Genomic DNA, 25748 nt, shown 5'->3' with positions numbered 1-25748 from the left:
TACCAGTTTTGATTTTTATTTATTATTCTTCACTTCATAGCATATTACCAAGAGTTTAGGTTAAACTATGAATAAAGGCTAATTTAGTGGACTCTGAGAAAGCAGGTAGCATGTAAAGTCAGAATACCAATCCAAGATTTCTAACACTTGTAATACTTTTCTAATTCAAAAGTAGCGAATTCTGAAAATATCACCATATATTTGAGATTATTACTATTTAATGAGTGAATTATTCATTTACTCAATAAGCATACATGTACCTAGGACTGTGTGAGGCCAGGAATACTGAGATGAACAAGACATGGCCCGGGGCACCAACAAACTCCTGGCCTTTATAGAAGTACTGCTACTAAGTAGTGGGTTAAGTGCAATAGTAGAAGAATGTAAAGAGGTAGAAAAGGCACCAAAATGGACATGACCAACTTGGTTTGAGGGGGAGACAGCCAGGGAAGAAGACTTCACAGAAGAAGTGATGCTCAGATTTTGGAAGACTTCCCTGGTTGCTCCTCAACCCAAGGACAGGTCACATGTCCACATTTCAGCCTCCAGTACCTTCACTCAGCAAACATTTGTTAAAACTCTACTGTTTGATGGGGGAGGGGAAGGTACTTAAGGATTCCAAAATGAAGAAACAGAGAAATGTTCTTGTACTAACAGTGCTTATAAACTGCTGTGGGCTATGGATAAAGTTTTATCCTGCATGCAAAAATGTTACTATCAAAGGATTTTAAGTAGGACCAAATGTGTTTAAGTTTTGAATTTTAGAAATCTAGGTTTCTTCATAGGAGAAGAGGGGAAAAAATAAAACAAGATGAAATCAGAGAAGGAGACAAACCATAAGAGACTCTTAATCATAGGAAACAAACTGAGGGTTTCTGGGGGGGCCGGGATGGGTAACTGGGTGATGGACATTAAGGAGGGCATGTGATGCAATGAGTATTATTGGGTATATAATACTGGGTATTATATAAGACTGGTAAATCACTGACCTCTACCTCTGAAACCAATAAATAATACATTATATGTTAATTAATTGAATTTAAATTAAAAAAAGAAACCTAGGTTTCTTTTTTGACTTTCACTGAATCTTCAGCTTTTTTGGGTAAGTTTTTATAAGCTCCCCCCCTTCAGTCTGCCTTTTTTCTCTCTGCATCTTTCCATAAGCTGAGTTTTTAGCATAGGTTCTACTTGCTGCCTCTATTTCCTCACCTTAAACTCACTCTTCATCCTGCAGCAAACTGGCCTCCACCTCCATAACCTCATTAAATCCACCCTAGCCAAGATCTTCATTGCTATCCACCCTCCAGACCCAAGGGGTGATTTTCAGTCTTGACATTATTGGTCTAGCTGTATCTGAGTATCTAGCTACTCCTGATACCTTGTCTGCTCATTCTGAAACTAATGCCCCGGCTTCCAGAATGCTCCTATTCTCTTAGTCTCCCAATGCTCTGCCCTTCCCTATTTGGCATTGCTCCCCAGGTTTCTGTCTTTGTTCCACTGCTGTTTCTACAGATATTCTATTCTCTCCTGCCAGATTGCATGCAGTCCTAGTTTTAACTCTCTCCTGAATGCGGAAGTCTCCCATGAGTAAATAGCTTAGAATTTTCAGCCTTGATCTCCCCTCCCAAGCTGCCAGCTTGTACAGCTAACTACCAGCTGGAAATACACACTTAGCTCAGAGTTTCACCTGCTAGACTCATCTCCCTATCCACAATCTGCTCATTCACCAGAATTCTCAATTTCAATTAATAACACTCCAAAACAGAAACCCAAGTAATTGTAATCATCAAATCATACCAACTCCACTACTTGTTTCTCCCCAAGAATCCATTACTCCCTTTCCTCTGTATTCTCACAACCCCTTATCATCTTTACTTGAACAATGGCATTTGCCTTCTAAATTATTTCTCTACCCCCAGTCACAGTCCTCCTTAAAACAATCTTTTACACTCCAGAGAAATAAGAAGATTGGAGAATCCTGGAACAGAATAAGCAAACAGTTTCAAATTATAGTGGTAACTTTATGGATTTTAATTAAATAGCTCTGAAACCAGATTAAAACAGTAAGAATGATCTGAATTGGGTATGAACATGCTGGAAATGGAGAGTGGAAGAAACAGAAGAGAGAATAAACCAGGTTAAAATTTGGTTAATTGAAGAGAGTGCCTTCTTAAGACACATAAAAAAGTCCTTCCATGGACTCTAAAGAAAATTGGTGCTAATCTTTTTTAACTCCCACAAGAACTATTTTAGAGTCTGGATAAGTCTCATGTTTGTTTAAGATTGGCATAATAGAAATCAGCTTCATTTGGGCTTCTTCTAAGCAGTGACTGACTCATGTTATTTTAGCTGGTGTTGACTCACTGCCCCACAAAGGATGACACAGCTTCAAATAGGCAGAGGATGGCCTGCTTTTTCCAATTACATGCTTCCAGCAACCAGAAGAGGTGGGGGTCCTCTAGAGTGGAGCTTTCTGCAACTAAGCACAATTTAGACTTTACAAAAACAGTTGCCAAGTTGGCCTGGTAATCACTGAGTTTTATAAATGAGGAGGGAGAGAAGTTAAGTTGTGGTATGTTAAAAATCACAGGGGCCAGGCATCCTCTGTTTTTCAAAACAAAATCTGCGGAAACTTAAGGTCAGCTCTTTTCCCATTTAATTGCTTATTCTATTGAGGTCAGCAAATGTTTTTCTTTAAGATTCCAATGAAAAGCCGCAACAAGTGTGTTTTCAAGACTGTCCACGTTAACTTTAGTGAGATAACGTAGGGGTAGCTGTAATCACGTTTGAAAGGAAGCTAAGGAAATGCCATTCTCCTAATTGTTGCCACCTTTTCTATACTTCTATACCCTTAATGTCTCCCAGTGAGAGAGTCAGTTTTCCCCTCTGCCATGATCTCCTTGCCGTCAGCCTGACAACATCAGACCATGTTATGGGCCTGAGTGGGTAACCAGGGGTCAGCAGAACGAATTCCGAGTCTGGCTCAAAAAGCTGGTTATTTCTTAATGAGCCTCTCAGCAAGACACTTCCATACTTCGCTTCCCTGTTGTACCACAGAAATTATCCCTAGCAGTCCTTACTCATGAGTAGTCTTTGATGATGCTTCTTCATTCCTATTTATAACACACTCTGAACTCCCTGGCTGGTTAAGAATAGTTAGAAGAGACTCCTAAAGACCCAGCAGTCAGCAGAGAAGTCCGGACCACACTGTTTATATATAACTAAAATGACTATCCGATCTCCATAGTGTCCCAAGAGCCGAAGTTTATCAAAATGAATACTTTGCAAAATATTCACAAGTGCACAGAACCTGGAGGCCATTCGGATTCTGACCTCTCCAGATGACTCAAGTCCAGACTACAATGGGCCCTGAATTAATTTTCTAAATAGGAATCCTTGCAGCTCAATTCTGGTCAGTATTATCCATGGCTCCGAGGTCACTGATGGATAAGGGCTACTAAGACTAGACATGGCTCAGCGGTCTAGATTGCCACAACCTATCTTGTAGTATCTAAATTTTTGAGCGAGATTTAGAACAAAACTGATCTTCACAAAAGTATGGTCCAGGACCTGGATTGGTCCCTAGCGTGACTTCAAATCAGGATAAGGCAAAAACCTGACTGACCATTGGGAGAGAAAATAAGAAAGCTCCATTAATTCTCATGGAGTGTTGTTTCTCAACTTGCATTAAGAATTCTTATGTTGTAGCATTTTCCACAGAACTAGAACAACAACAAAAAAATCCTACAATTTATATAGAACTACAAAAGACCCCAAATAGCCAAAGCAATCCTGGAGGCATCCCTTACATTACAAAGCTGTAGTAATCAAAACAGTATGGTAATATCGCAAAAATAGACACATAGATCAATAGAACAAAACAGAAAAGCCAGAAATAAACCTATAATTATATGATCAATTAATCTTTCACAAAGCAAGAAAGAATATACAATGGGAAAAAGAGAGTCTTTTCCCTAAATAGAGTTGAGAAAATTGGTCAGCTACGTGCAAAAGAATGAAACTTGGACCACTATCTTACACCATACACAAAAATAAACTCAAAATGGATTAAAGACCTCAATGTGAGACAGGAAACCATGCAGTTCCTAGAAGACAGCACAGGCAGTAATTTCTCTGACATTGGCCATAGCAACATTTTTCTAAATATGTCTCCTGAGACAAGAGAAATAAAAGCAAAAATAAACTATTGAGACTACATCAAAATAAAAAGTCTCTGCACAGGAAACAATCAACAAAACTAAAAGGCCACCTACTGAATAGATAATGATATTTGCAAATGACATATGTGATAAATGGTTAGTATCCAGAATATACAAAGAACTTATACAACTCAACACCCAAAATATAAATAATCCAGTTAGAAAATGGGCAGAAGACATGAACAGACATTTCTCCAAAGAAGACATCCAGATGGCCAACAGACACATAAAAAGATGCTCAACATCACTCATCATCAGGGAAATACAAATCACAACTACAATGAGATATCACCTTACACCTGTCAGAATGGCTAAAATAAAAATTTTAAGAAACAAGTGTTGGCAAAGATGTGGAGAAAAAGGAAGCCTCTGGTGGGAATGCAAACTATTGCAGCCAGTGTGGAAAACAGTATATGGAGGTTCTTCAAAAAGTTAAAAATACAACTACCAGGGCACCTGGGTGGCTCAGTGGGTTAAGCATCCTCCAACTGCTGATTTCAGCTCAGGTCACGAACTCAGCGTTGTGAGATCAAGTTCCATATCAGACTTGGCACTAAGCATGGAGCCTGCTTGGGATTCTTTCTCTCCTTCTCCCTTGCCCCCAACCCCCCAAATACAACTACTCTACCATCTAATAATCACACTACTGGATATTTACTCAAAAAATACAAAAACACTGATTTGAAGGGATATATGCACCCCTATGTTTATACTAGCATTATTTACAATAGCCAAATTATGGAAGAAGCCCAAGTACTCATGGATAGATGAATGAACAAAGAATATCAATAATGGAATATTACTCAGTCATAAAAAAGAATGAAATCTTGCCATTTGCAACAACATGGATGGAGCTAAAGAGTATAATGCTAAGCAAAATATATCAGTCAGAGAAAGAAAAATACTGTATGATTTCACTCATATGTGGAATTTAAGAAACAAACAAAAAAAGCAAAGAAAAAAAAATACGAGAGACAGAGAGAGACAAACCAAGAAACAGACCCTAACTATAGAGAAACAAACCAGAGAAATGGTTATCTGAGGGGAGGGGGGTGAAGGGATAGGTGACATAGGTGATAGGGACTAAGGAGTGCACTTGTCATGATGAGCACCAAGTGATGTATGGAAGTGTTGAATCACCATATTGTACACCTGAAACCACTATAACACCATCTGTTAACTATACTAAAATTAAAAGAATATTTTAATTAAAAAATTAATTTATTGGCACTCTCCCAAGGGAGAAGAAAGAAAAAAGAATTTTTATGTTGTGAGTCATACTGCAAGGAATGAAGTGAAAAATACCTTTTTAACCATAGAAATCTATCTTAGTAGTTAAAGAAAGCAATTAATAAAACTAAAAAAATTCTAAAAGCTAGTTACTAAGAACATCAAGTTAAAGGATTAACAATTGTCCTTCCCCACTTCTGCCGCCGCCCCCCCAAAATCACAGAAAGATTTCCTGTTACTAATTGCTTAGATCTCACTTTATTGGTCAAATTAAATGACTTCTTCAGCACATTTTGTCTACTTTAAAATACTGTTACCTAAGACTACATGAAGGGCAAGAACCTAGCTTTTAAATTAAAGGAAAAAAATTCCTAACATTGTACTTGCTTCAACTGATAACAAAATTTCTCAAACTATTTATATCCATTCATATTTAACCCACTGCATACTTATTCCACTGAAACAGAATAAAAACGATTTCAAAAGGAAAGACTATATCGAAACTGAGTATTTGTAACATCAACCAAGTGAAAGTTGCTAGTTTGCTAAGGGGGATACAATAGTAATACTATCCCTGCTCTCAATTAACCTATGACCAAATTGAGACAGAAAAACACTAAATCCATAATATATTAAATAATGTTTCAAGATTTAAACAACAGGTTAAAAGCATCAGTTTTGGAAGGGTTGGGTGGGAATCCTGACTCTATCATTACCTTGGGCTACTTCTCTGTGCCTTACTTTCTTCCTACGTCACAGGACTGTTTTAAGGATTAAATGATAATGTTAAGCTAAGTAAGTTGTCAATAAAAATACTCCTTTAAAAAAAAAGAAATGACATCATAGGACAATGATCATGACATAAGTCATTACAGGTGTAAACTCTCTGGCTACTATTGTCAAGGAAATTTCCAGGAAAGAAGTTTAGTCCTCACTTCTCTAACTGTATTTATTCTCCTTTGTTTGGCTGTTCATCTCCAGCTACTTATGTATGACTTTGGTTCCAACCACAGAAGTGTTAACTTTGGTTACTTGTATGAATGTTTAGGTATGATAATGAGGGTAGGGAACAGTGTCAAGAGATCAAATGTCATATTATTAGTTATAATGTCATTTTTCTACGTTCGACATTTTTTCTAAGCACCTGTCAGATATCTCTACAGATCTAAAAATACGAATACACTGACAGACCTTTGTATAAAGACAAATGCATTGGCCAGTGTTTTCATAAATAGATTTTCATAAATGAATACTGAACAGGAAACCTCAAAAGAATTCTTTTCTCTATATATTACATATGTACAAAAGTAATCTTTTTGCTAATCACAAAATTTAACACAGATCTAAAGATTTGTCTCACATATAAGATAATCAGCACCACAACTTAGAATTATTAAAATAGTAGAAATATGTCTCAAGTGCATGATAATTTTAAAAATTCTACATACTACTTTGTCTTTGGTTTCCTGTCCTTTGTATTGTGTGCCTGTAGGCAGTCATCTTCCAATAATCTAAGGGATCAGAAATGGAATGCATAGGTTTAATTAGTTTTGAAGAGTAACATGAGACAAAGCAGCTGGTTCTTTAAGTGATACTTAGTGTATGTTCTCCCACCCTTGGACACTTAATGCCCAGAAAAAAGATAGTTTTATCTATAATATTCATTTATTGAAGAGTGACATAACACAGCTGATACTGAAAGAATGTGTCATAAATGCCAGATATTTAAGATGAATATAGAGTGAAACAATCTCTTAGTTCCCATTTTAGAAAAAGAGCAGCTTGAAGCTTTTAGATACGTTACTGTTTTGTTCTGAAGTACAACCTCTAGTAATCGCAAAGAAATGAACACAAGAAATTTCATGTGATAAAAAATGACACATTATACAAAACTCACTAACTCAAGTAACCAGAACACAGCAAGAAACTGAAAGCAAACAAGCAAACCAATAAATGCTCAAAGAAACTGAAATAAATGCTATGAAAATCTTTTGTTAGATTATACAGTTTAGTCCTTCGATAAGCACTTCCTTTACACAGTCTAAACAACCTTGATTATCTAATGAAAAGTAAACTATAAAGCATGTTAAAAACAACAACATTAGAAAGAACAAAAGTACTGCTAAAGGTTTTCAAGGCTGCCTGAAAATAAGGGGGGAAATAACAACAACAAATAATATTTAAATTGTATAAGAAATACAACAATATGCCAATGTAGGCTGTTTGTTGTGAAGGCAGCACTGCAAATCATACTGTCTTAATGATGACAGTCATTAAGGAAAGGAGCGTTTCTACACTAGTTAAGGGTATGCTTGACCTTATATTTTCATCCAAAGAGGCTTAAAACAAAATCTATCACTTAAATGGATAAAGTTTATTTCCAAAATTTTCTTCTGAGAACATTTTATTTCCTTCCTTTGCTCTGCTCCACAACACTCTACTTTCATTCTTTGTTTGAACTAATATCTAGAGACCACAGATTGAGAAAACAGAGAATAGGAATTACTTCAGAAATGAAATAGTTTGGTTTAAGGACAGAAAGAGAAGAAATTTTAATCACATGTAAATTAAATATTTACTTTAGTTATGATACATCTGCATATGTTCGAATAACATCTCAGGAACACTGGTAAGGGAAAAATGTTTCCATCAGGTATAAACATAGTTCTAAGAAAATAGATAGCCACAGTAATACTCTCCAGGCAAAGTGAGATTTAAACAACTGCTCTCTCTTAACACAGAATTTAATGTAGTAGCTTATTTTTCTCCAAAGACTATCATAAAATTTTGCTTCCAAAAAAATCAGGAAACTTTGAAAATTAGGGAACAGATTTCATGAACTCAGACCAGATAAAATTGAAACAATTTTTACAATTGGTTGGTTTTTTTTTAAAGGTGAAGGAGATAAAACAATCAAGTCAGAGAGAATACTGAATGTGGACTTTATAGAATGGAAAATACATCACTGTAGAAGAATCGAGAAAAAAAATCAGTAGAAGGAAGCTCGGAAAGAAAACAGGAGATATTTCATAAACACAAAACATCTCCCCCAAGATACTTATTAATTACACAGAGCAAAATATAGTTTACCAGTACAGAAACCCAGCAGGCACCATTTTAACCAGGTGATCAGAGCCAACATCAACACTGATGAGATAGATCACCATCCTGTAACCCCTAATATGATACACTTGAGAGGGGCCCAACATCATTCTGTGGAAGTCTTACCCACAATGCATAATTTCAGTCTAATCACGAGAAGATACCACACCAATCCAAATTGAAGAACTTCCTACAAAACAAGCAATCAGTACTCCAAAAGTGCCATAAGAGATAAGGACAGACTGTGAGAGATTGGAGGTTTGGGAGGTAAAACTAAATACAATGTGGGATCCCAAATTCAATTCTACAACAGAAACTCTAATGCTAGCAGAGAAGCTGAGGAAATCAGGTTATAAAGACTATATAGTTAACTATATTGCACCTGTGTTAATTTTTCAGTTTTGATAATGAACTAGGATTAAGTACAGTGTTAACATTAGGGGAAACTGGGTGAAGGTTACTTGAAACACTCTGAACAAGTTTTCTAGAAGTCTAATATTATCTAAAAAAAAAAAAGTTAAGAAAATAGTACTTTCACCCTCATGAACATGATTCTACAACACCCTAGTTCCCTGAATTTTTGTGGATATATTGAGGATTAACGATCTGGGAGAACTAAGCAAGTTAAAAATGGATAGAGCAACTGGCCAAATGTTTAGCCAAATGACATGATCAAAGGAAATGTGCCAGATGTTTTCCAACAGCTCCACATATGGAGGCACCTACGCTCAGTAGGGACCCCACTGTAAAAAGAAACCAGAGACACCAACTCTGGTTTTAACCATAGCATTAAAAATGACCCATAAATATCTTACCCTCTCTTAAGAATTCTATTTCCATAACTCTTTCTGAATCCTCTAGAAAAAGTATTGTTTAAGAAGTATCTGCCCCATATTTTAGTGTACCTGTGTATGTCCAGAAGCTCACACAGAACTAGATAAATACTTACTTGAATGAGAGCTGGCACCTTGAAATAAATGTCTTTTTAATTTTCATCCAGGAAGAATATGGCACTAAGAGTTGCTAAATTTAGTTTTTTCCACAAAGTATTTATTTTCTAATCATCATTAATTCCATTTTAATCAAATCATTCCCATTACTATGAATAATTATGATATTACAAAACAATATCCCCTTTACAAAAGTTTTAACATTGCTATAGAATTAGAATTCCTACGATAACCTTGGTAAGCTTCTTTATTTGTTTTTGAGGAAGAGCTGGTTCTCTTCCTCTTCTGTTTTTGTTCTCTCTTGGGAAGTTTATGGTATAATGAAATAAACATCAGAAATACTCATGGCCATTTTATACTATACACTCACCAAAAAATATTATATATATTCCTTATTTATAGCTTAGAAAATCTTTGAAAAACAAGACACCTAGCTTTATCTTCAGCTACCTTTCATTCTGTAAGTGAAATTATTTTGTATGTATGTCAGAATTTTCACTCTGGATTCTGATTAAGGGTCTAGAAGCTCAGCCTCTTTAAAAATCACATGATTGTAAAGACAGTCCCAACTACTTAACAGAACTGAAAATTTACAATCCTTCATTCTCTTTTATCCTTCACAAATAGAATGTAAAGATAGAATGTTTGTGAAATAAGGAATTACCTTCTCTCCTCCTAACAAATACTTAGTGCTCGAGTTTTCTTCCTCCATGAATACATTTTGGGGATAGATACCAAAAATGTTTTACTCTCCTCTTTATGTCAACAAAAACTGTGATTAAAAGTGATAACAGTAGGGGCGCCTGGGTGGCACAGCGGTTGAGCGTCTGCCTTCGGCTCAGGGCATGATTCCGGCGTTATTGGATCGAGCCCCACATCAGGCTCCTCCGCTATGAGCCTGCTTCTTCCTCTCCCACTCCCCCTGCTTGTGTTCCCTCTCTCGATGGCTGTCTCTATCTCTGTCAAATAAATAAAATCTTTAAAAAAAAAAGGTGATAACAGTAATAATACATCTAAATATTATTGGATGTTTCATTGGTCTTGGACACTATTCTAAGCAGCTGAAGTAAGCTGTGCAAGACCACACGGTAATCAATGGTGTAGGTGATGTGTGGGGTCTGGGAGCCTGACCCCAAGCCTGAGTAACTGGCAAGTACACTTTATATTGGCTACTTATTTTAATAAAATAAAATGGGCAGTCCCCGAAGAAACTGCAGTGGCCACCCAGCTTCAGTGCTGAAGAGTTATGGGGGGAGGCATGTAACGGAGCAGCCATTGCTCTGCTTCAGCCAGTGCTGGCAGGCAGCAGCAGAGGCCTGAGTTGCTGCATCCTTTATTCTTTTACTATTATTATTTTAAATGAGTAGCTAGCAGTCCAGATTGATATCTGAAACCTCTCACTTTCGAAATGTTGCTACTTATTCCAAGCTTTTTCTAAAAATCTTATTTGTCTGAGAGGTAAAGGGCCACAGTCTCAAGGGAGGGACTTTGTCTTATTTATCTTGTATCCCTAATACCTCATGTGCAGCTGGCACACGGTAGGTACAAATAGACTGACTTCTGTTAAAAATCCTGCCATTTTATCTTGGCCATTTTATAACCTTGGTAGGAATTCATTAATTTATTCAACAAGCATTTACTGAGCTACCACAATGTGCCAGATGCTGCTCTAGGAACTTGGGATTACAACAGTGAACAAAAGAGAATAATGGAGAGAGAGAGACACAGAGGGACAGAGAGAGACTGAGATTATATTTTAATGGGAAAAATAGGCCCCAAAAAATCAAAAGCACATAAAGTCACATGGAGTGCAGGCTTGGAAAATAAGGAGATGGCTTGCTTTGAACTGAACCTTTGCTACTCAGAGCTAAAGAATGATGATACAATAGTCCATGCTTCCTAGGTCCATACTGGTCACTCCTCCACAAATATGTTATACATATGTAAGCAATTTCAAGGAAAGGGTATTCTTGAAAGAGAGAGTGCTTTCTTCCTAAGTAGAACAATACGATCTTGCTCCTTGGCTTGAAAGGAAGTATTGATCAGTAGTTAGTGAGTCAAAGGTTAATAACTGGGTCCTGATTATTTCTGTTATCAGACTCATGATTGATGGTGTCCTCAGGCTCCTTGTAAATACAGGAATCTCTTTTTGATTGTTGTTACTGGGAACCAAGGAATTAAGCTATTCTCTCATGATTTAGTTACAGGGGACGGGGTCAACTATCTCCTGCATCAGAGAGCTGAGTAGTACAAAGGTTCCTATAGAGAGGGTGCACACGGTCACCAAAAATGAAAACTTGGAGCAGCATAAATCTGGTTGGCAGCCATAAGATAAAACACTAACTGTGAAACACAGTTCTTTTGCTCTCATGCATTATCATTCCACAAGACCACATGCTGAGTTAATGGAACTTCTCCTCCAGTTTGCTTTGGAAACGGATGTAGTTTCGGAAGGCCCACATGGCACAATCTAGCTATTACTCCTAGACAGCTGTTGGGAGTTAGAGACAGGACAGCTATACCAGGACCATCTAAAAATGCACAAACCAGGTCCTTGCTTCTCATGAACTCACTTTTATCTATTTAGTTACTCATAATCTGAGTAATTATAGTCAGGAATTACGTTTGAAAAGAAAGCACCCTAAAGACAAATGCAAGTTTATATCTTCAAGTAGCCTTTAAAACAATGTGTTACTAAAGCTGGAAGAAAAATGTTACTTTCTCACGTCTTTATATAAAAATAAGATTACACTCAACCTGCTCTTTTTGGAAGAAACAATATTGTCTTTGTTAGCCTAGCCTAACATAGATCTCATGCCAATGTAGTTTGTTCTTCTCATGGATACTAGCCAAAAGGATATTCCTTGAAATAAAATCACAATCTGTTGAAAGCCTCACAAATCAATTAGATTAAGAGACAGAAGTAATCATTATCACATAACTAAAGATAAAAGTATGAGAAAAAGTAAGTGAAAATAAACTCAATGCAAAAAAGCACATCAACAACACTCAAACTTCCCACTTGCAAAACAAACAAACAAACAAAAACTTCATCAGTGGATCCATAGTAGATAAATAGCCACATTTAAACAAGCAAAACTTCCCCTAAATATGAGTCAGATATCAAACCATCTCACTTACTATTGTCTGCCCAGGGAAATTTGCTAAGAGTCTAACATTTTTGTTTAGTTAATGGAAGTCACGTTGGCCTTGATCTTGCATCAAACAGATAAACACTGATACAGAGTAATTTAACATAGATCCTTGCTATATTAAATCTAAAACACACATAGTGAGATGGTTATAGACCTCTTTTGACCCAAAAGAAATAAATTATAATAGCATCTACAGCACTGAGTCAACATTAGCAATGATAATGATACCAATGTATTTATACAGTTGAATGGTTTTGAAAATCTAGAAATAAAATTGTTTTTAAAAGTCTACTCAGATTTACTTTTTAGAGAATCTCTCCAGCTGTTTTAGCTCAGGTGGCACACAGTTACTAAAGAAACTTTCAATAGTATTTGAGGATTTGGGAAAATGTATTTTAATTTTTTTCTTTTCTGCCTGTCTCATTTCCAATTTTTTTTTTAATTCTCCAATATCAATGGGTGAATTTGGCAGAAATGAGACATGTGCGTATTTATCATCAAGTTGTATCAAGAACACGGCTCCACAGCTAACCTCTGCTAGCCAAGGACTTGAGCCACTGCCGGCTGAGACTTCGTGCACTTCCCACTTGCAATCAAGGACAATACAAAGAGCAGTACACTCACTCATCCAGTCCATCAAAACTTGAAACAACAATCAAGTGATGGTGCTCTTATGCCCTGGCAGAAAACACAGCTGGGAAATGAAAGCCCAAGCCCGGGAAACCTCTGCTCCCTCTGGAGCCGATCTGGGTACCTGCTGCCCGGGTGGCTGGTGGTGGCCCTGGGTGCGCAGCGCGGCTCGGAGCTGGGCGGCTGGGAGCGAGCGTAGGAGTGGTAGGCGGTCAGCACCACGCCGCCCGAGTCCTCCACTTCCATCCTCAGCCGCGCATGTCCCCGCTCCGGCCCGAGAACAAAGGCGGGGACCAGCATGGACCAGCGCACCGGGACTCGGTCACCAGCGGGGTTGGTGTGGCCCGTCCAGCTCCTAGGGGCTCGCTCTGGCGGCTGTCAGGGGCGCCCCGGGAAGCCGGCCCCGCCCGCGGGGCAGTCCTATTAGCAGGGACTTAAAGACACGCCCACAAGCCGTGCTGGGAGTGGGGGTGTGGGGGCGGGGAAAACGCCGGGTGGGGGGGGGGCGGTGGGGGTCGGGGACAGGGGAGGGGGGATCCCTGTTTCTAGGAAACTGGAAACACGCTGTGATCCTTCTGGGCTCAGCCTAGCTGCTCTAGCAGTTTTTCTTGCTTTGTTTCTTTTTCTTTTCCTTTTCCTTTTCTCATCCCCCCCACCCCACCCAAATGGGGGAGGCTTATCCCATAGCTAGGGACATTTCCTGCCTGGCAGCAAGAATCGAGAGAAAGAAACCTTGCCTCAGGAGCCTGGACTGAGAAGGAGAGGGGCCAGGTCTACAACGTGTGGTCTGGGGAAGAAAGGAAGAAAATGTGACACTCTCTCATTTAAAGCATCCACATCAAAAATTGAAGAACCGGATTACGTTGCTGTGTACTTGGTCAAGTTACAATAAACTTGATTTTCTTTGGGGCAGGTAACTCCCTCTTACAGCAAGCAGAAAATCTCCCTCCCTCGCCCTCAATGCCACCGCAGCAACCAGACTCTTACCTCACCCCACATCCCTTTCCTCCTCCCAATCCTGATCAAATTAAGATACTGCTTTCAGCTTGTCTGAAAATTAGACTTGATTATTCTGGGCCCAATGCATGTTTTTTTCTAGAGGTCTTTATTTAGAGGAAAAATGTGTGGCAGGGAGGCAGGTAAAAAGGGACATAATCAGAAATGATTTTCAATGATTTGGGGTCTGAAATATATTTACCTATATAAAACTAAGCACAAATGGAAAGACAACATTCTTTTAACCATTTAAAAAGGGGACCAGAAGTATGCTAGAGAGGCCCACAATGACTTCATCTTTCAAACCCAGACAGGGTGTTTTACCTGTTCTCTCTCACACTCCCCTGGACCTAGGTGAAGGGGAAAAGAGAAGTTAGTTTACCCCTTACTGAGGGGTGACCTAGGCCATGCTAATTAACATCTCAGAATCTGTTTCTGCATCTGTGAAATGGGGAAAACAATATTCTTCTCATGAGGTTAAAAGCACCACATACATGCTAGTTTCTCAAGAAATGGTGGTCCTCTCTGCTACTTCCTTCACATTTTCAAGAAGAGAGACATTTCTTTTCACTGCATTTTCAAAGGTTGGGAAAGGAAAAAAAATCCAAAATGCTTCTTAGGAAATATTTTGTTGATTAAAGGAGTTGGAATAAGAATGACTAACATTTATTAAAATACGCTTTATGTGTTGGATCCTGTTCATTATCTCTTTAAACAACTCTATGAGGTAGGTTCTATTAGCATTCCAATTTTGTGAATTAAAAATTTATCAAACATCAGTGTATGAAAAAGGCATATATAAAGAATGCTTCATTCTTCAAAAATTTCAGATACAAAGACGTACCTGTTAACCTACTGTGTTTTGTACTAAATGCATCAAAACAAAGATAACACTTTCTTAAATTGTGAAATAAATCCATAATGTAATTACTGATACACATCCACAATACTTCATCTAAAACTTTGGGTCCAGGGGCACCCTGGTGGTGCAGCTGGTTGAGCATCCAACTCTTGGTTTCGGCCCAGGCTCAGGTACTGATCTTGGGGGTCATGGGATTGAGCCCCACGTTGGGCTCCGTGCTCAGTGGGGAGTCTGCTTGAGTCTCTCTGCCTCTCCCACTCATGCTCTCTCTCTGTCCCTAAAATAAATAAAATCTTTAAAAATAAATAAATAAAATTTGGGGGCCAGATATGTTTCAGAATTTATATATATTTTTTTAATTTTTAAAAGGCAATTTGGTACAGGCACCATTTAATATAGAATACTTTCCTTCCAGTAGTTTGGGACAGCACCCTTTATTCAAACATTATTTCCTAAGCAGAAAGAATTGACCCTAAACGGGATAAATAATGCCTATTTAATAGCCTCACATATATTCAGATCAGGTTTATCACCAAATAAGTTTTGACACTAAACTTTCTTAAACATGTAATTTTTACAGCTTTTTGCATTTTGGAATTACCATAAGGAATTACAGTAGTGAAACTTTTTCTGGGCATGGAATTTGTCTCGTTAGCATTTTTTTTTTTTCCTGAGCTATAGATTTAGAATTTTAAATACATGCAGGGCATCTCCTTGTGAATATTTTTAGCCATAAACTATGCCTCAAGATGTCCAAAACTACGGTGGTGCGCCCTCATGCCAGCTTCAGCAGCCAGACTCCCTCTCTTGTTCATTCACATTTTAGATGCCCTGGAGTCACTGTGCCTTCTCCCTCTGATCTCTTATACCACATCCGTTATCTCTTTCTCAAAATGTCTACCAACTGTTCTTTCTTTCTTTCTTTTTAATGATTTTTTATTATATTATGTTAGTCACCATACAGTACATCCCCGGTTTCCGATGTAAGGCTCGATGATTCATTAGTTGTGTATAACACCCAGTGCACCATGCAATACGTGCTCTCCTTACTACCCATCACGGGTCTATCCCATTCCCCCACCCCCTCCCCTCTGAAGCCCTCAGTTTGTTTCTCAGAGTCCATAGTCTCTCATGTTTCATTCCCCCAACTGTTCTTTCTATTCCCTATGCTGCAGTCTTTGTTCTCACATCACCATCTCTTGCCTAGGTGACAACCATCCTTCTTTGACATAGATGACTTTCAACCACCTTCCTCTTAAATCCTCCCCTTCTTCAAAGAGCTAGTAGAATAATTCTAAAACATAATTTCTCCCCTTCTCAAAAGCCCTGTTGTAACCTACTTGCTACAAAATAAAGTCCAAACTCCTTAGAATAGGTGCTCATTAATCTACTTTGATCACCTATTACTTTTTTTACTCCTGAAACCCTATGGCCCTCCCACACCAGCCTATCCTGCCCTTTTCCTTTAGCTTTGCTCCTGTCATTTTCCCGTCCAGAAATCTTTAAAAACCCTCTACCTTCCCCCATGAAGACTTCTCAGGTGTTCCTAATTCAAAACCCCCTTTTGGGGCGCCTGCGTGGCTCAGTCGTTAGGCGTCTGCCTTCGGCTCAGGCCGTGATCCTGGAGTCCTAGGATCGAGCCCCACATCAGGCTCCTCTGCTATGAGCCTGCTTCTTCCTCTCCCACTCCCCCTGCTTGTGTTCCCTCTCTCGCTGGCTGTCTCTATCTCTGTCAAATAAATAAATAAAATCTTTAAAAAAAAAAAAAAACCCTTTTGCTTCTGTGATAAGAATGATCTCACTCTGCCACACAGTTAAAGCACAGTCAGCCAAAACCATGCACCATGTTCATGCTCCGCTACTGTGCCCATCACACACACAGCTAATAGATCATAGTGGTTTTTTCCACTGAGCCCACATGTGGTCAAGAAACCCTTCTCAAAACAGAGCCTCCAACAGCAAGGCAGCTTTGAGATGAAACTATCTGCTAACCCAGGAGTGTATTATATATTTCCAACTAATTACTGTCTTTTAACTAAATTGCAAGCTACTAGAAGGGCTAGTGTCACATTTTTGTCTTTATACTCCACAGCCCACAGTGTTTTGCAGAGTAGGCAATCAACAAAGAATATCTGTAAAATCAATGAACATAAGAACCAATGAATGAAGGAGATAGCACCCTTTTGTTCAGTAGTTCCAATCTTTCAGGGTAGCCAAGGAATTATTATAAATGATTCATAAGTCTGTATGACACTGTAAATCATAACTGCAAACTAAAAATGTTTCACATGTATATATTAATATTTTTTGAATGTAGGCATATTTTTTGAATAATAAAATACAACTCTAAGCATTCTTGAGTTTTGGGGTTTCAGAAACATGGTAGAGTGCATATATTGGATATTATAGAACATGCTCTGCCGGACATCTTCCTTTTACCCTCCAGATCTCCTTGCCACCCTCACTAACACATGGGGCCCCAGTGGCTCACCTTCTGGTCTGCATCTCTGAGCTCCTTTGCCTCTGGTGTCAGGTAGGGTGCCACAAAGAAAGGTGTCAGCAAGACATCTACAGGGAAGGGGAAAAGCCAGCTTGGGTATTTATTTCCCAGACTTCTCTGTTGATTTGCTACCAGCTGGCTCCTTCCACCTGCTAAGGCCCTAGCTCCTGATGGCTGCCCCCTCCCACACTGTTCTCTCTGGATTCCAGTAATGCTTTCTCTACATAGCCCTTCAAACCTAGAAGTAGTCACAGCTCCTGGTGTACCAAGTAATCCCTCCTTTGTCCCTCCTGCACCATACCTGTTCGTCCCTCAACCCACCCACAGCCTTAACAATCCCTTTACTAAGCTCCCCTCATTCATTTGTGCTGAGCGCCCCATCTCTTCCTGCCAAGACCCTGACTGATAGGTGTCCCAACTGAGATCTGGGGCAGGATCCTATAAGCAAAACCATTAGTATGTCTGTAGTAAACTGTAAAAATACACATACCAGGAGGGATAAATACAAACGATAAATAGTCTCCTGTCAGTTCAGGTGATTTATCACTAGATAAGCTCAGGTCTGAACAAGTTTTACAGTCATATGATTCATGAAAAAGCTTTCAGATTAAGAGAGCTTTGGGGATTTGGGAATTATAGATATGGGATTGTAGACCTGGTAGAGTCTGTTAACATTTTTGGCATTCTGGGAACCACTGGGCTAGGAGTTCACAGCACAAGATTGTGACAGCTGGCTCAGCAGCAGAGTAACCAGGGACCTTGGGAAAGATTCTCCATCTGGGAATTGGGTTGATAAACTGCTCTTAGAGTGGACAGTGTAAATTCAGAATACAGAAATATCATTGGCATTTGGAGTAATAAAGCAATGGTAGAGGGAAAATTCTAGTTTCGTATGCATACTGCTCTGGATGTCACTGGAGCACTCAGCACTGGACTGAGAACAGGACACCTGGGTGTCAGCACCAACTCTGCCAACAGAATGCAGGACCCGAGCAAATCACTGAACTGCAGACCTGTTTCTTCACACATAGATGAAATAAAACATTTATTTATTGAGGACTTACAGTGTGCCTGGTTCTATTCTAGGCATTAGAACCTCTATTCATGGAATGCTCACAGCAGCTTTTTGAGATAAGTATTACTGTTAGCATCTTCATTTTACAGTTGAAGAAACTGACTGCATTAACTTGTCCAAAGTCACCCGGGCTAGGACATGGCAAAGCTGGGATTCAAACCCAGGGAAATCTGTCTGGCTCCCTGTGTCCCAGCTCTTAAGCATTATATTTCTCTTTCTCTTATTTTTTTAAATTTATTTATTTTAGGGAGAGCATGCAAGAGCATGTGCATACATGAGAAGGGGGAGGGGCAGAGGGAAAGAGGGGGAGAGAGAGAATTTCAAGCAGACTCCGACTTGGGGCTTGATCCCATGACCCTGAGATTGTGACCTGAGCTGAAATCAAGAGTCGGGCCCATGACCAAATGAGCCAAGAGGTGCCCCTATATTTCTTTTTCATAAAAGGTTTGCTGAGGTTCAATACACACTCCTCTTTTATATTGTAATAAAATGGGTCATCAGATTTATTTTTCTTTGTGGAAGCTTTCCATAAACCTATTTAGCATTTTGGAGGATAGATATCACTAGCATATACAAATAACGATGAAAACAGTAATAAATGAAGAGAGAATTACACACATTTTCCACGTACAACAGTAAGGTAGTTCACAATTTCTTTATACATAAGAACAGTTCATTAATTTCTCTCATAATGTGTTGAAGGTTAACTCAGTATTTCATTCTGCTTTGTAAATTTGTCAGTTGATACACATATTTAATGCATTACAGAATACTATCATATGTGAACCCAGGGAACACAAAGACTCCGCACTTGCCAATGAAACCCAAGAAGGCAGAGTAGTAGACCAAAGAGGGTCAGAGTTAAATCTGAATTACAAATTTGCTACTTACTGTTTGTGTTACCTTAATTTCTCTCCATTTCTACTTCCTAATTGAAGAGTGGGGAATCTCCTGACAGTTGATGGGAAAATAAAATGAGAGAGCATCTTTAAAACATCTGTCATAGTTTAGTGCTAAGCAATCTTAGATGCTCAAGAGATGTTGGTTTCCTTCTCTCTGTTTTACTATCCCCTGTCACCTGTCTTCTATCTCAGCCCTTCTAGAAGCATCATTTGAATTCAACGCTCAAGAATAAACAACATGATCTTAGGAATTCCAAAGGCATTTCATAACCTTTACTGAAAGAAGAGTCAGACTCAACTCGCATAATGACTCACCTGGAAAAGCCTCACAAACTCTGGCCCCTGGGTGTTAGTGACACTACAATAAGTATTATGAAGTATGGTGATGTTCCAACATATTCAATCCTACCAGCAGAGGCGAGAAAACAGAGCATTTCTGAAAAACCTCAAAATGGGCAAAAGAAAAGCGCCTCTTGTGGCCTTGGCTGCTTATCTGGCACAACTGCTACTAGAATAATCACTTAAGACCAGAACAGGAAAACAGCTGCAGCTGTACAAGTCTTTGTTGCTGCTGACTGCCATTCCCTTAGCAAGAGGGATCCAAGTTACATAGTCACTGGTCCTATCTTGCAGGAAATGAAGGCACATTTCTCTTCTACCTAGGGGAACATGTTAATTCTGTCAAAACTCCCCAACATTCTCTAGAAAGATTGGGTCAAATGCAAAATTTCATTTATATAAAGAGGAAATACTTTAATGAAATAGGTATTTTAAAAGTATTTAAAAAGGTAATGTGTAAACCCTCCATCATTGGGTCTGCTAATAAATCTTGAATTGTTATCCTGAAATATTTCTCAAAACCTAATGGCACTAACTAAATTATACAAATTTATTTTCTGAATGCTCTTATTATGACACAGAATTTTCAGACTACTTTGATTTTCCTATTGCTTTCTTAGCATCTATTTTTAAAGACATATCAGGTCCTATTTTTCTTCAGTAATTATTCTGTGCTCTATGATTAATTTGGTAATTGGGGTAACAGAATATGTCACCACAAGAACCTGTCAGCCAAGTTGAGACTCATGTTATTTATGTGATGGACATAACTGAGTCACTTAAGTGACTTAACTGACTTCTACAAATAAATTGAATCATTATTGACTGGAAATAAATCACTGCCAACACACCCAGATAGAGTGGGGGGAAGAAAACCGATCAGCCACACACATGAAGCTTTGGTCTAAAGAGACTTGCATTATAGATTCCTTTCTGCAGTGTTATACTTTGCAATTATATAAGGAAGGGGTTTTATTTATTCAGCCATCCCTCCATCCTTCCTGAGAAGGTACAATCATCATTAGTACCTACAATGCTAAACACCAGGAATGTAAAAAGAAATACAAATTTGAAAGCAAAGTCTCTGCAAGAGGTAGGAGTAAGGGTTGGAGTAGGAAGTCATCAAAGAACGTCCCAGAGGAGGTAATGCTGGAGATGAGCCTTTAAAGATGAATAGCAATTGGCCAGCTCACGTGTGGGCAGCTGGGGGTGATGAGAAGGTTATTCCAGAAAGAGATAATAGACTAAAAAAAAGTACAGAGAAAAGAAACAATGTGGCAAATACAGGGAAGCACCTTTAGTTTAGCTTTGCTGGACAATAGGGTGTAAAGGAGAGAATGTTGGAGATGAAGCCAGAGAAAGAGGCCAGGCACTGCGGGAGGGAGTGGGGAATGTGAATGCCACGCAAGGAGTTTAAACTTTACCCTCAAGTTCAGATGGGAAATCCACTATAGGTTTCAAACAAGGTAGTACAAGGATTCTCTTGCGCTTTTATTTTTTTTCAATTTATTATAATCATATTTTTTTATTATGTTAGTCACCATACAGTACATCCCCGGTTTCTGATGTAAAGTTCGATGATTCATTAGTTGCGTATAACACCCAGTGCACCATGCAATACGTGCCCTCCTTACTACCCATCACCAGCCTATCCCATTCCCCCACCCCCCTCCTCTCTGAAGCCCTCAGTTTGTTTCTCAGAGTCCATAGATTAGATGGTCCCCCTGGGCCCTGTACAACCTGGTCTGCACTCAGCTCTTCTGACCTACATCTCCTGTGCTTCACAATCTCCTTTGGAGAAGAATGTACACAGGAGCCTGTGGAAGAAGAAAGCCCATTGTAAATGGCCAGATGATAAGCCCCAAACAGAATCCTAAGAAAAAGCCCAAGATGGATTTTAAATAGCTGTTAAGAAGAAGGTTAGCTTAATGCCTCAGCAAAGAAGCTGAGAAAAGGACCCTATCAATCTCCTCTCTCTGAACCTAGCTCGATATTACAGATCAGTTACCTGGTTTATTTACAGTCACCCCAGGCAGTACAGACCACCTGACTTGGAAAGTGATGAAATAAGCACATCAGGTTTTCACTGAGTAGAGGAGGGGGTGAACAGGACAGTGAGATGCTTGGGAGGCAATATGGCATGCAGGGCTACCAAGGAGGAAGGTTTATTATGAGAGGTCTCTGGCTGCAACCCACAAAAACATTTCTGATTCTGAAACAAGGAACAATGTTTTAGAAAGATAGTAAGACTATCACATGATGGAAGGTCAAAGCTTGAGAACAAGGTTGGAGACAGAAATGAGAACACAATCTTGCCAGAATATAGTCTTGCCAGGGTGTTTCCCATAAATCAACCAATTTTAACTTTTTTCCCGTCCTTGCTTCATTCTTCTCAGGATACAGAATATCAGAACATTACATCAGATTGGCTGTGCTTAGGTTGCATGCTTATCTTCCATTAGACAGTCCCTGGGTGTTAAAAGAAACAGCCTGGTTGACGTGACCTTTAGCAACCCGTTTGCCTTCTGTAATGTCAAAGCAGGACCCAAGATCACACATCAAGTTGGTGGACACTCCCTAAAGTGACATTTGGGTGCATTTAGGTAGCAGGAGTGGATTCTGAGACATCAACAAATAATCAGTGTCTACTACAACAAGTTTTTTTTTTTTTTAATTTTTTTTATTTGTCAGAGATAGAGAACACAAGTAGGGGGAGCACCAGGCAGAGGAAGAAGCAGGCTACCCACTGAGCAAGGAGCCCGATGCAGGGACTCGATCCCAGGACCCTGGGATCATGACCTAAGCCAAAGGCAGCGCTTAACTGACTGAGCCACTCAGACGTCCCTTACTACGGCAAGGTTTGGTGAAATGGTGGTTGAAATGGTAACAGTGAAAGAAAGGCAGTGTCTGAAGCAGGACGGATATATGAATAAACTCTGTTTCTTCCATCTAGTGCTATAGGACTATGACCCTTTACTTACTCTTTCTGAGATCTGATTTTTCTCATCTGTAAAAAGAGATGGTAATACCTACAGTATACATTTGTTGGTCAGGATTTAGAAAGGAAAACTTATAAAATCGCTGTGTACAGAACGCTCAATATACATATATTCTTTTTATTATGCTACACTTTCAAGAAATTGTTATTCTGCCTTCTACTTTATTAGCAATACCTATTTGAGGTTTCAGGGACATTCAACAATTTTTGGCCACCAGTATCAGTCAACCGAAGAAGATAATTCAATACACTCCAAAGGCTATAAATATTTCTACGTAAAGGGTCATGACTGTGTTAACAGAGCCATGCACTGAAACTGAGCAAGTAGACTGAAGGAAACTCATGTTTGTTTGTCAGTTGAAACATTAGTCAGTGATGTACCTAGTTATTATTCATTGTTATCCAGCTCAAAAAAGTCATAGAAAGCCTGAATGCCTCAGCATCACAGCCGGAATACTGGCATGCCCCTCATGAGGAAGTCTTGACTCACAGCACTGGCACTCCACATCAGTCACTTCTGGTTGGTTTCTCAGAAGGCGGCTAGCACACTTAGTATAGATTCTGGGACAAGGTAGGCTTAAACAACAACGTAATGAATAAGGAGCCTTCTTCCACTTAATCCTCAGTTTTTATGCCTGCAAATGTAAAATGAAACTACAGGTCTGCTACCTGGCTGTGCCTTTCTCAAAAAAAGTGGGAGGACTGGAAACTCATAAGAGGGCAGTGCCAATGGGCCTCAAAACTAGAGAACAGGGTGCTGTGTCACTTGTGCCCTTAGAGTTGTGCAATGCAGCCATGTCGGAATGGCCTGAAAAATAGGAGTATAAGGCTAAAAGAAACAATAGTTGTAGTAATAAAACTTGTACTGAGGGAGAGGCCAATTCTGGTCTCTGCTCTGTCACCTGATAGCCATGAGACTATATATTAATACTGATTTATATTTCTTCCTGATCCCCTTTCTTTAGAGCATCACCCTGAGTGTCTTTACACAAGATCTGTCCTTAGGCCATGTGTTCTGGCCCAGTGCCCCCTGCCTCAGTGCCTGCCACATAACTCAGGCATGGGTGCAGGAATGGGAATGGGTATTTGACCAACGCTGGGTCACTTTCCTGGGACCTCTGCCAGATCTTCATAACAAGATTTTTTTTCTTTCTCTGTAACCCCTGCAGCTGTAAACAGCCATCCTACTACCCCAAAACTTGTGTGATCTATCTTGAAGCCAAGGAGAAGCAGAGATGCTGGGGACCTTCCTAACAGCATCATCTGACCCTCTATTCTGAGGCATGCCTGGAGCAAATATTACCACTTCTTTCGCTGCTTAAGCTATGATATGGGTTCTCATATTTCAAAATCACAGAATAATAATAAGGGCCAGTACTCACATGGTTGTAAACTCTGTTTCTTCCTTTTACTGCCATAGGACTATGAGCCTTTACTTAATCTCTCTGGGATCTGATTTGTGTTTACACACCTGACTCCCTTGATCCCCATAACAGCCAAATGAGGAGCTACTGTCAATATCATTCTCTCCACTCTGCAGATGGGAAATGGGAGCACAGAGAGGTGAATTCACTCAGGTCAAACGTCCAGAAAGAGACACAGGCGGAATTTAACCCAGGTAATCTGGCACCAGGGTCCAGGAACTTAGCAACTACACCATTGTGAACCTGGAGGAACAAGCAATTCAACATGTCTGAGCTTTCGATGTGAGGAGCAAATACAGAACATTTTATCAGAGTAGGCTCTTAGTAAATAGCAGTGATTGCAATATTTGCCATTATTTCTCTACTTCATTCCATTTCCTTCGTTCTAAGTGGTGCTTGGTGGGTGGGAATACATGACTTTACATTAACAAATAGCTCTGAGGATTTGCAATGAATGCTGAGTTCTAAGAATCATCAGTCTATTCCCTAAAAACAAGTAAGAGTTCTGTTCCTTTCCACAGAGCAAGAATGAACCACAGTTTGGACCTCATAACTTGATCATTTGTCCTTGTCGCCATCACATGTAGGAATAAATGGTCACTTGAGGCTTGGCTGTTTTTAAAAAATCCTCTCAAAGTGACTGAAAAGAGGCTGAAGATGATGAGATACTTGAGAAAGAATTAGTATACCCTTCACAGTTCTTCAAAGAATTCAGAATCCCTTTGTTCTGAATTCAACTGCTAATGGTGAAAAGGGGGTATATTTCCTAAATTAGATGAATTCCTGTTCTCTATTCATCACAAATATGATCCAAATGAAATAAAATTCTACAGGTAATCTGGATAGTAGACATTTACCTTGAGACAACGGCAATCATTTAGAGTCTGCTTCTTTTATGATTTTTTACCCCTGCAGCTTCCCCATTCTGATTTGGAATTGTTCCCCTCTGCAGAAACACGCCACGCTAGCCACTTCCTTCTTCTTGGCTGGTTCGCTCTTCCAGGTCCCGCTGGTGAAGAGCAATGTGATAGGTGCTCAGGTATTCCTGGGTATCGTCACTTGGCTGTAGCTATCAGAGAGAAAAACCACCCCATTTATCTCCCTAACTATAAAACCATAGTATTGGTTTAATTTTGTATTTCCCAATATAACCTTCTTCCTGTTCAGCCAGAGTACAATTGCTTTAGTGTGAATGCTCCAAAAAAGAATCATAAACAGATAAAAGAAGTGCAACAGAGTCGCCTGGGTGGCTCAGTCAGTTAAGGGTCCAGCTCTTCATTTTGGCTAAGTTGGGGATCTCAGGGTGGTGAGATCAAGCCCCATAGCAGGCTCCAAGCTTGGTGCAGAGCCTGCTTGGGATTCTTT

The 25748-nt window shown here is 39.3% G+C and overlaps 1 protein-coding gene across 4 annotated transcripts in view; it reads right to left on the bottom strand.

Moving 5' to 3' along the window:
* ARHGAP28 (Rho GTPase activating protein 28) overlaps window positions 1-13667 on the bottom strand; it is a 197342-nt gene extending 183675 nt beyond the window's left edge. For all 4 annotated transcript variants that reach the window (XM_087869965.1, XM_087869966.1, XM_045781953.2 and 1 more), the window contains exon 1: window positions 13412-13667. In XM_087869965.1, the coding sequence (XP_087726091.1) occupies window positions 13412-13587 (176 nt within the window). In that variant the 5' untranslated portion in view covers window positions 13588-13667. The remainder of the gene's footprint in view (window positions 1-13411) is intronic.
* Window positions 13668-25748: the final 12081 nt, after the last annotated feature.

This window comes from Ursus americanus, chromosome 19 (assembly GCF_024610735.1).
Source record: "Ursus americanus isolate L20-20 chromosome 19, mUrsAme1.1.p, whole genome shotgun sequence".
Lineage (NCBI taxonomy): Eukaryota > Metazoa > Chordata > Mammalia > Carnivora > Ursidae > Ursus > Ursus americanus.
Note: the sequence above shows the minus strand (reverse complement) of the source record. Positions and strands in the feature narration are given on the sequence as shown.